Below are 12,348 nucleotides of genomic sequence, written 5' to 3'. Positions count from 1 at the left end.
AAACTGTTCTGAGAACAAATGCTTTGGGAGGGACACACCAGTAACATCAGTCAGTGTCAAAACGTGTAAAAGTAATGTTTTCCAACTGCACATTTCCCATAGTCCTGTTGTTTCCTGCTACCAGCTCTTCAGCTCCTACAGGCCTTTTCAGAACTACAGATTCTGTTAACACTTTGGCCACTTCAGCTGGATCCTTTAGCATAGACTTGCACCCTTCTCTAACTTCATGAACTTGATTCAGGTCTGCCAAATTCCATACTTCTCTGCTTGAAAACCCTCATATGAAATTATCAGAGGTAAATTTTCTTTCTCTGTATGTTTTGTTTGCCAATAGTTTATTAAATAATCTCCCCATCCTTTTTTTTTTCTTACAGTCAATCATATTACTCTCTCCTTTACCCACTTTGGGCTTCAAAACAGTCGGGGGTGTACTCTGGACTATATAGAAATTTTGGACGGCAGCGACTCTGATGCACCCCTCCGAGGTATTGTGGCATTCACTCATTTACATCTGTGGTCATGGCTGTGTGTTATTTTTGAAATGTTTCCAATAAATGTGCAGTCAAATGCTCTACCACTGAGCTATACCCCATTTCCAATAAATGTGAAGAGTTGCATAAGCCAAGGAAATATAATTAGAGGATTAAAAAAAGCAGGACTTAATGTGGGGTTCAGGAAATTCACCATGTTTATATTCAAGGACATGAGTAGTTTGTGTGTATTTTTAAAAATTAAATGTTGCAACTGAGATAGCAGTGATGAAGTCTGTTCCAGCTTTAGATAAAATACTGTCTGAAATTTCTTGTCAGCATTTGAAGAAAGTTCTTGTACTCAAATTGAGTGTGTTTCTTCTTTGTCTTCAAAGCAAAAAAATTAATTAATTGCTTAAATTAAAAATCTGTCCTTTTGTTTGTGGGACATTCCAGTAAAATTAAAGTATACTCCTATGTAGTTTTAAAATGTCTTCAAGCAAAATAATTCCAGGACGATTAAGTTTTTCCATCAACTTAGTAGTTTCTGAGTTTGCCTGACACAGATTTCTCCTATGGTACTGGAAGACAGGCTGTGTCAGAGAAGAGACTTTGTCTTGCTCATTGCCTTATTCCTGGTACCCGGAACAGAGCTTGAGACATCAGCAGGCAGCCAGTGAGCGCTCTATGCTCTGCGCACATCTCTCATGGTCTTTCCTGAGAGCCTTTGAGCACCGATGAGGACGGGTTAGGACCAAGCAAGCATCTGTGTAGCGCTGCCTTGTGCTGAGTACTAAGTACTTTACAAACAGCAATGCAGTCCTCATGCCCTTATGAAATAGGCATCATTATTTTTAATATTCTCTTTTATCACATGAGGAAAACGAGGAGCATTTAACTTGCCCTGGGTCATGTAGCTAGTAAATGGCAGAACCAGGAGTTGAATCTGGGGCATCTGGCTCCAACAGCCACATTTTTCTGCACTGAATTATCCTGAGATTGTTAAGTATTAGTGTATTTATTTGAGCAGGTCCCTACTATGCTGCAGATTTTACTTCAGTTTTCCTTTTGGAGCCAGGTCACATAAACTTCCCCTCTGTTCTTCATCATGAATCACATAAATCATCTCTCCAATGCTAGTATTCAGAGCTTATGTTGAATTCTCAGGCAGTGTCTGAAATACTAACACTGATGAAATGGTTCTCTTAGTAGTGATTTCTTCTGGATGGGTGGGTCTCCTGTAATTCTACTAGATGTGTTTATGCCCTCTGCCATATCTCGGTTCAATCTCCTTGTCATTGTCTTCATCACTTAGGCCGCTACTGTGGTTTTTCCTTGCCCCATCCCATCACGTCCTACAGCAGGGCCCTGACACTGAGGTTCATCTCTGATTCTGGAAACAACTATGATGGTTTTCATGCTCTATATGCTGCATCAACATCGGGTAAGAAACTCAAACAAAGGGCCACCAAGTCAGTAGGCCTGTGGTAGACCCTTGGTTTGTTATTTGGAACTCTTTTTACCTCCAGTGTTGGGAGCTGGTTTCTTGAGATTACCCCCATGCCTGATCTTATCTTCTTCCCAATTAGATGAACATGTAAATTCTAACAATAGCAAACTCTTGAAGTGAGAAAACTGGCTGGAAACCTGGCTGTGCTTTCAGCTAAATCTCATGATCTCCCATAACTTGCCGTGCCTGGGAGACATGTTTGTTAAGGTGGCCCTGACTGCCAGCATCTGATGGTGTTCTCCTGTGGATGAACAAACATGTGGGAATTCTCCCATCTCCCAGGCCTTGCTGCTGGGCTCAGGCACGGTCTGGATGTGGACAGGGAGGCACATGGGGAGGAGAGGAAAGAGGAGCCCCAGCATTGGGTTTCTTAGACTGGAGGAGCTGATTTAACTGCCATCTCCCATGTGAGGAAAAAGCTGAAGAACACCTACAGGCTGGGGTATGCATTTTGGTGTTTCCTGAGAGGAAAGAACTGGAATACTGCTCTCTTCTAGGTCAGTGTTGAAGATAATCCTGGTCAGAAAAACCAAATGGTTGTAAGGTTGAGAACAAATTTTTTATTACTCAGAGTTAGAGTTCATAGGGAGAAAAGGCTTTTAGAGAAGACACTGCAGAGATTCTTTCTGATCCCCACACTGTGTGGGTCTTGTTTTTCAGGTTACAAACCTTTCCCTTATAAATATAGCATGGATTTAGGAAGTGCTATATCCTTTGATGCTGATAATGGCTCTAATGTTCTTTCTATATATTGTGGTATCTCACTCTTGATTTGTGCTCTGACACTGTTTATTTCTCTTTTCTTCCAGCTTGCGGTGGAAACTTCCACAGGGCTACAGGCACCTTCGAGACCCCTAGCTACCCAGACGTTTACCCCCCTAATTCGGAATGTGTCTGGAGCATTATCAGTTCCCCTGGCAACCGGATCCAGCTGTCTTTTATGTAAATCCTTTTTTATGGTATATTGTTTCAGTGCTAATGAATCTGTAGGAAGGAAGCTCTGTTACTAATAGGATGAACATCCAACAGCATATGTGTCCAAACAACTGCTAAAGGGATACTGTGGGAACTTGTGGAAGTCTTTTTCCAAATTTCCTATGTTTAAGTCATAGTTTGGGTTATAAATAGCATTAAGAGTCTCTTAAAAATAGTTCTAGCATCCTGCTTTTACACTACTGGAAATACATTCTTGAGCTCTTGGTGAATAAATCTATGGGACATTCATGGTCAGAGTACAGTAATTCTTATCTTTTTTTGGAATTAGTCACATTTCAGGTTCTTCCAGTTGAGAAAGTCTCATGTCAATTAAGACTATTTTTTTACCCATATTTTATCCCTGCTTAATCCACCTTTTTTTCTTTCCCTGTCAGAAGAATGATCTTGGAAGGTTTTTGGAACTTAGCAGTTGATTTATAAAATCCCTTTCAAACTCTAACACCTTTTGAATATAGACTATAGATACGGAATTAACAGTAGGCTCTTACACAATCTGAGTAGTCTTAGGTTATGTTAAATAACAATGATTGTATGTCCCAGAAGTAAATATAAAAAGCATATGGCATACAAATGGAATGTTTTAATCAATCAGTAGAGAGGTACCTATGTCATGCTACTTTGGTAATGGATGCTTAACAAGATATGGAGAGATAATACTTTGGTATTTTTAAATTGCCATTTTGAATTAAATGTTATACACTGTACTATATTACTTGTTACTTGGCTATGGTTGGAATTACTAATTCTGTATTGAAGAGAACATAAGTAACATAATGTTGAGAAAGGTGTTTAGAAGACCCTGGCCTATTTATTCCATAGTCTGCCTCTTCCTCCTGGACATACCAATCTTTCCATCAAGAACTGATAAAAATATAAGACAACGGTCCTATTTGTGGACCAAGTTCAAGCATCTCAAGTTGCTTTCTTTAATCCATCAGTTAGAGAATGCTTCTTCAGAGTCCAAGTGGCTTTGTGTTGAGACAGACACCCTCTGCATGCCTCAAAGCCAATGCCATTTTAAGCTGCCATGTGGGAAGGAGCTTTTGGACTGTCCTTGGGTTTACTAAAAGGACCCAATTCTATATGGAGGTGGACACACCTCTCTGTATAACGTTCATCTGACATCTATTTATTCCTGTATTCAGCAAATGCTTATCAAACCCTGTTACGTGCTAAGCATGTAGTCAGCCCATGTGAGATCCTTTATATACAATGATGAGTAAGGCACAATCATTGTTCTTAGAATGAAGTCCAGGGTCCTTCACCTACTCACTAGGCCTCAAAACTTTGCAAATGAAATAATTTTCTTTCTTTTTTTTTTTTTTTTGGTACCAGGGATCAAACTCGGGACCTTGTGAAATAGCTTTCTTATTTGATCTTTTTCTTCTTGGTCTCTGCCACGTTCATACTGTTGACTACTCTGAGGTTCAGTGGCTGCCAGGAACTGGGTTGGAATCAGAAATATTTAAGACACATAAGACCCAAGTTTGTGGCAAATTATTAATGAAGCGACAGGAAACCCATTTAACTGAAACCTCAAAAGATGCTAGTGAACTTCTAGGACCACCATTAGGGTTAAAGATGTCAAGTTTAAAATATACTGTATAGTGCAAGCTGTTGAATGGTAATTCTCCCAGTACTTGTCATTTCCAAAGTATCTTCTATTATGCTTCACAAATAAATCTAAATGGACAGCAGTGGGCTGTCCCAATTTAATTACTGCACAGAAGAGTTCTTCAGGACTCAGCTATCTCCTTTCTCACCTATAAGAAGTTCAGTTTGTCTACTTTCATGTTACTTGCTTGAGTTTTATTGTTAAAATGAATTTTGCAGAGTGCACGATGCTTCTTGTTGTGCAGATGATAATGAGAAGGGCTTCGTGGCAAGGCTTGTGAGTTATAATATTCTTCCCTGATTTAAACTACATTCAGATGGGCACTTAGAAATCTTCCCTGGAGTGTGTGAGAAGCCTAGGGGAAGCATATGAATCACATCAAGTTCTAAAACATAGGGTTTGGATGGCGGATAACGTGGTGGTGAAATTGAGCAGGGAGAAGAACTGGAGAAATTATGGTTGAGTCTGCAAAAAAAAAAAGGACAAGGAGAAATAAAACCTTAAAAGGAGGGTTTTTTTTGGTAAAACACATATTTAAAAGAATTAACAAAAATTGCACTGTATGCTTGCAGAGTGCTTTTAGAAAGTAGTTGGTCTTGGTTCAAGAATTGAAATGAGGTAATGAGAAACAGTGATTTATTATTTTTGTTTCACATCATAGTTTTACTAACATCTTAGCCAAAGGGTAGACTTGCTTCAAAAAGTACCAGCCTAAAACAAAGATTTCCAAGAACAATAAAAATGTTTTTAAAAGTTCGATTTGATTCTTATAGTGTCCTAGCATAATTTCTAATGAAACATTTTTCTACTGTTTAGAGCTAGATAATAATGTGGAACTGAGAAAAGACCTGCACTTTGCAATCTTCTGGACAATTGTGCAGAATTTTAATATGCACATTGATCACCTGGGATCTTGCTAAAATTTGCATTCTCATTCAGTTAGCTAGTGGAGCCCGATGCTTCATTTGGAATAAGCTCCCTGGTCTTGTTGATACTGCCAGACCTGGTATCAACTTTGGGTAGAAAGGTTTTAGAGGCAATTTCATGGAATTTGCCTGCTGAGGAACAGAACCTTCTCTTCTTCCCTTTCTGAGAAGCAGAGAAACAATTTTCCCATTGTTGGTAATATTATGGGTCATAAAATTGAGCTTGAAGTTAAGCAGCAAACTTAGCAGTCATCCCACAGGTGGAATCAAAACAATTCCTTGTGAAAAATGAGGGTAGATAATAACTTTTGTTATTACAAAGCATCAGATTGTCAAGGAAGTAAAGACAAATAGGGGTTTGCTTTGCCTGATAGGGACATTTCCTGATTTCTTCTGCTTCTCATTTATCAATCATAGCTTGTGGATATAACTACGTCTAGAATATAGTGCAGGTGACTTGTTTGCCAGTGACCCACCTTGATAGGATCATGAGGGCCACCAGCTGATTGTTTTTCTAGCTGGAGACTAGCGTCTGTTCTGAGAAGCAAGGGATAGACTGGGGCAGAGCAATCCATTCGCTCTTATGTCCTGGTCAGCCGGGAGCACACAGATGTCTGGTTGATATATTGATTCCATGGACACGTAAGTTGGCCAAAGCCTCTAGTGGGGCTGCGTCTCGGCATCGGCATCCTAATCCCTGAGCTGAAATGGAGCCCCTAGCAGCACTACACTCACTCTAGTGTGAAATCTTGTCAAAGATCATTATGAGATTGACTGAAAGATACATACAATGTACCACAGAAATGTATTTCTATCCTTGAGATGTGTTTTGTTCCCCTTCCTGGTAGTTTTTCCTCTGTACCTTTGCTAAGTCATTCGTTTACCCTCACTTGGTCTTGTCTTTCCTCTTAACAAAATCTCCTTCCAAAAACTGATGCAACCGTTTGTATTGGGCTTCTTCTATTTTGTCTTTTCTACCACCCCAATTTATTTTCCTTCAAAAATTACTTTTAAATAAATAAAATGTTACAGGGCAACACAAGTTCCCATCCATATTCCTTTACTTTTTCATCACGAAGGTAACTCACATCTTGAATTTTATGTGTATCATTTCCATTCACGTTTTATACTTTTAATCTGTATGCATAGATCCATAACACCCCATTAAATACTGCTTTCTGTTTTACACTTCACATGAATGGAATCATACTTATTTATTGAACTAGAATTACATTGAATTTATTAATTAATTTTGAGTGAATTATCATCTTTATGATAGTGACACTTCATATCCTTGAACTAGGGATATCTCTATTTGTTTAGCTCTCCTTTTATGTCCATCAATAAAATTTTGTATTTTTTTCCATAAAGGTCTAAAAAGTCTTTTGTTACATTTATTCCTAGGCACTTTATTTTTTTATTTCCATTGAAAAATGATATCCACTTTAAAGTTACACATGTAACCTGAATGCCCTACCTAAAGTAACACCTCCTTATTGTACTTTATTTTTTCCTCCTAGAACTTAGCACTACCTCATTGTAGATCAACTTATCCACAGAGCTCTCTTCCTAGAAAATGAGCCCTTTAAAAAGAAGCACATTGTCTATTTTGTTGTTGTAGTTGTTGTCTGGTTTCTAATCCCCACGACAGTGTCTGGCAATACTTAGAGACTTGAAAAAGATGTGTATGAATGAATTTTTAAGTTTCAGTTTTGAAATATTAGCTTGCTGGTATAAGGAAACCCTATTGGGTTTTTTTGATGTTTTCTGATCCAGTGACTTTTTGTCTCTATTGTTTATTTCAGTGCCTAAAGAGAACCTGACACATTAAGATGTTTAGCAAGTATTTATTGAGTTAGTGAACTCATTTGAATATGGAGTTACAGCTTTTCTTTTCCAGTCTTTGCAACTTTGATTTCTCTGATTTCTTCTCTTACCGCACTACCTAACCCATTAGTGCAGTGTGGGACTGCAGTGATGACAGGTGTCCTTGTGTTCTGATCTTAAGGCTATGCTTTAAAATATTTTTCTCTGAGTATATTTTGTAGGCATTTATCTAGTTAATTTCCTTCTGTTCTTAATTTCCCATGAGCTTTTATGATGGACGAGTATTGACGTTTATCAAATAATTTTAGCAATTGCCATTAATTCTTTCTTAATATATTTTTCCATCCTTTCCCTCCTTTACTACTTGTTTTGTGGTAAATTGGTCTATAGATCTTTTAATGTTAAATTGTGGCTTACAATTAAGATTTATGAATTTCACAAATTGCTTCATTCTTTTTCTGTCTCCTCCTTATTTGCATTTCTTAACCCTAGAAGTAGCAATCTAGTCCTTAAACAGACCTTTGCATCCGTAGGTTCTGAAACCATGAATTCAAACACTGAGTATCAAAAGTATTTTAAAATATGCATCTGTACTAATCTTATCATTATTACCTAAACAATATAGTATACAACTATTTATACAGCATTTGTATTGTATTAGGTATTATAAGTAATCTAGAGGTGATTTAAAGTATATAGGAGGATGTGTATATATTATATGCAAACACTATGTCATTTTATATAAGAACTTGAGTGCCTGCAGACTTTGGTGTCCATAGGGGTCTGGGAACCATTCCTTCGGACACCCAAGGACAACTTACATACAGGTGATCTGCTAGTTCGGCTCCAGTTTTAAAATCTCCATACATATTACCTCCAACAGATAGCGGCATTTTCATTAATTAAGTTCAATACAGCACAAAAATATTTTCTGCTCTGCTCCTCGTCATTACCTTGGTAATGTTACTGCAAGGTTAATGTCTCAAGCCAGGCCCCAACTATTTAATTTTATTACTCCAAATTTCACAGGGTTTTTTTTAATGGTAAAAAAAAAATGCATAACATAGAATTTACCATTTTAGCCATTTTTATGTGTACAATTCAGCAGCATTAAGTGCATCCGCTGTTACACAGCCATCACTGCTCTTCATTTCCAGAGCTTTTTCATCATCACAATAGAAACTCTCCGCCCATTAAACAGTAGGTCCACATTTCCCCTTCCCTTATTCTTTGATAACCTCTATTAAACTTTCTGTCTATGGATTTGCCTCCTCTGGGTTTCAAAGTAGAATCATATAATATGGTCCTTGTGTGCTGGTTTATTTGACAGCGTACTATTTTCAAGATTCGTCCACATTGTAGCATGTGTCAGGCAGAGTTCAATTTTTCCTTAAGGATGAATAATGATTGCATGTGTGTATGCATATATGTGTCTGTTACATTTTGTTCATCCACCTATCTGTCAATGTTGTTTTCACCTGTTGGTTCTTACGATTTACGCTATTATGACTTTCAGTGTACGAGTATCTGTTTGAGCTGATGCTTTTGATTCTTTTAGGTATATTCCTAAAAGTGGAATTGTGGAATCACATGGTAATTTTGTGTTTGTCTTTTTGAGGAACCACCAAACTGTGTTCCACAGTGGCTGTGGTATTTTATATTCCCATCAACAATGCACAAGACTTCCACTTTCTCCCTGTCCTTGTCAACACTTTTCTTTTATTATAATATCATCTCAGTGGTTGTGAAGTGTTATCTCATTGTAATTTTCATATGAATCTGCCTAACAACTAATAATGTTGAGCATCTTTTCATGTTCTTATTGGTTATTCATAAATATTCTTTGGGAAAATGTCTTTTCATTTGCTTTGCCATTTTTAATTGGGTTATTTGTCCCTTTTTTGAATTGCAAGAGTTATTTTATATTCAAGATATTAGCATCATCATATGTTTTTAGTTTTCTTGGATAAATTTCTAGGAGTGGAATTTTGGGGCTAATTGGATGTGTTTTATTTTATAAGGAACTGTCAAAACAGTTACTCACAGTGGTTGTATCAGTGTATAGTTCCAGAGAGAACATATGAGGCTGAAGTTGCTTTGCATGCTTGCCAACATTGTCAGTCTTTATTTTAGCCATTCTGATGGATGTGAAATAATATCTTATTGTGGTATTTAACATAAATTGCTCTGATGACTAAACACACAGAATACTTTTCACATTTCCATTGGTCATTCATTTTCCTTTATTTCAAGTCTTTTGTCCATTTCAAACTTGTTTGTTTTTTTCATATTTTGTTTGTAGGAATTTCTTTTATGTTCCAGCTGTGGGTCCCTCGTTAGATATATACTTTGCAGTTTTCTCCTCTTACCCTATCCCAGTCTGTGAGTTTCCTATTAATTTTCTTGTTTACAGTCTTAAGAAATTCTTAAGGAGAAAACTTTTTTGAAGTATAATTTATTAATTCTTTATCTTATAGCTAATGCTTTTTGCGCTTTATTGAAGAAATATTTCCTATGCCAAGGTTGCAGGGATAGTCTTCTATTTTCTTCTAGGAGCTTTATGGTTCTACTTTTATGTTTAAATCTGGAAGAAATATTAGTTTCTGTATATGAAGAGATAGGAGATAAAAATCAGTCTCTCTCTCTCCCTCTCTGAGGATCTCTCCCCCCCTCAGGATATCTCTGTCTCTCTTCAAGAATCTCTCTCTCTCTCTTTCTCTCTCCCTTTTCTCTCCTCTCCTCCCCCTAGTTGTTGAAGCACCATTTTCCTCACTGAATTCCCTTGCCACCTTGTGTTGCATTGTACTGACTGTGTATTTGTGGGCCCTCTTCTGAACTTTCTTTTCTATTTCACTCACCTCTTTGTCTACCCTTATCCCAATACCACATTATCTTGATTATGTCCAAGTCTTTAAGCAATCTGAAAAAGTTTTAAGACATTCACCTAGCACCTAACTGTTCCACTCTTCACCCATGTTTCTTATGAAAATCATGAGGTAGATGTTTTCTCAACCTCCATCACACAATTGTGTAAAATCAGGGAAGTTGAAGAGGCCACATTTGTACCTCAGCCTGTATTATTACAAATCTTGGAATTTTTCTACCTTTGTAGAAGTCAAGTACACATGCCTTTGCATGGCACTTAAGCTCTGCCCAAACCACCCCATCATGCTGCTCCAGCTGTACCTGTTTCTTAATGGTCCCGGGCCCTCATCAAACTAGAAGTCCTCCAAGTCTCCCTGTGAGCCTTGCCCTTTCCTGCACAAGCGCCCCTGCAGGTGTTCACTCTCTGCCCATTGTCCAGTGTCCTTAACTGACCAAGCCTTACGCTTTCATCTTAAAACTCTTTCCAACTTATTACTGAACCCCACATCCAGATGTGCTTCGGCTCACAATTTTCATGCCCTTATATTTATTTATTTGATTCTGGGAATTGAACCCAGGGCCTTGTGCATACTAAACTGAGCTACACTCCCAAGCCCTTCTCATGTCACTTTTTAGCTTCGATTGCACTCACATCCTAGCTTCTTCTTTTTTTTTTTTTTTTCTGTATTTTTACCCAGTCTATCCCACCAAGAAGAAAACTCCTTGAAAGCAGTATACTTTCTTTGTATCTCTTGCCTAGGCATGTCAACAAATTTGAGTGAAAGATTTTTTTGTTTTGACATAGCTAAGGAATCTTGTGAGCAAAGTTAAAGTTTTAAAAAAGTGAACAGGATAACCAGGCATATGATTCAGGATAATCCCAAAATTTGTTCTATCAGTTTTATCCCTGTTAATGATGTGTTTTCTTTCCAAATCAGATCTTTTCAGTTGGAGGACTCTCAAAACTGTAGCAAAGATTTTGTGGAGATCCGAGAAGGGAATGCCACTGGTCCCTTGGTGGGAAGATACTGTGGAAGCTCCCTACCCCGCAATTATTCATCTATTACAGAGCATCTTCTGTGGATCAGATTTGTCTCAGACGGCTCATCCAATAGCATGGGCTTCCAGGCCACATTTACTAAGAGTAAGTCAGTTCTGTTTTAGTGACGGCTTCCAAAGTATGTGCTATGAACTAGACGCGATAACAAGTTTTTCAGAATGCATTAAGCGAGAACAATCTTAAACTCCACACTCTTCTTCCGTATTGTGGAATTACTTTATTGTATATTGGAAAAACTGAATTATATATGAACGGCTCATTAAAATTAAGACATTCTTGATGGTACTAATGATTCTTTTTACGGTTCAGGTTCTACCTAATATTTAATTTGTTTTCATGATACCATGTTACGGAGTCTTCTGATATAGCTCAGGCATGGTATAGTTCTATCAGATGTATTTCATTTAATCCCATAAACTATATTCTCCAATTACAGATCTTTAATATTACTTTGAGATTGATTTACATGCTCAGATATAATAACTATGGAGTATTTTCCCAACAGAGATAAAATGTTAACTATTTTTTGATTGATTGATTGATTGATTGTAGTTCTGGGGATCAAATCCAGTGCCTTGAGTATGCTAGCCAAGCACTGTACCTCTGACCTACATCTTCAGCCCGATTTGGGGGTTTTTTTACTCAAGTTTTCCATAGTTGGCTCTTCTGTATGTTCAGTTTCTCTTATCGTTTAGAATTTAAAAAGAAAACTTTCCTTTCTTTTGTAAAACAAAGTAAAATAGATAAAACAAAATTAGAGAATGGAGATATACCCCTCCCCCACTTTCCCATGTTCCCTGGAGTCCGGGAAGCCCTTTTCACATGGGAAATTGTCACCTCTTTTCATACTATGTATCCTGCCAAGGAGATAGGATTCCATTCAGAAAAACGCCCTTCTCTAGGGAATTAATAGATAGCCTGGAAACCCAAAGGGAAGCAGTATTTCTTTCAGTAGTCAGAAAAGAAATCACAGTCGATTTAAAGTCCATCCTTTCTAGCCTCATTTGCCTTTTGTTTTTCAGGGGTTTTTTTTTTCATTAGATTAAAGAGCTATGCTAAGTTGTTCTGATTTACTACTC

General features: G+C 37.5%; 1 protein-coding gene across 1 annotated transcript in view; it reads left to right on the top strand.

Moving 5' to 3' along the window:
• Cubn (cubilin) overlaps window positions 1-12,348 on the top strand; it is a 259,007-nt gene that overhangs the window by 155,224 nt on the left and 91,435 nt on the right. Inside the window, exons 34-37 of the mRNA XM_004859974.4 lie at window positions 375-485; window positions 1,786-1,914; window positions 2,790-2,922; window positions 11,148-11,353. Coding sequence (XP_004860031.1) covers window positions 375-485; window positions 1,786-1,914; window positions 2,790-2,922; window positions 11,148-11,353 — 579 coding nt within the window. The remainder of the gene's footprint in view (window positions 1-374; window positions 486-1,785; window positions 1,915-2,789; window positions 2,923-11,147; window positions 11,354-12,348) is intronic.

Source organism: Heterocephalus glaber, unplaced genomic scaffold (genome assembly GCF_053883595.1).
Source record: "Heterocephalus glaber isolate CG9 unplaced genomic scaffold, H.glaber_assembly_v1.0 deba00000768, whole genome shotgun sequence".
Lineage (NCBI taxonomy): Eukaryota > Metazoa > Chordata > Mammalia > Rodentia > Bathyergidae > Heterocephalus > Heterocephalus glaber.
The sequence above is the reverse complement of the archived record's forward strand: the minus strand, read 5'-3'. Positions and strand labels throughout refer to the sequence as shown.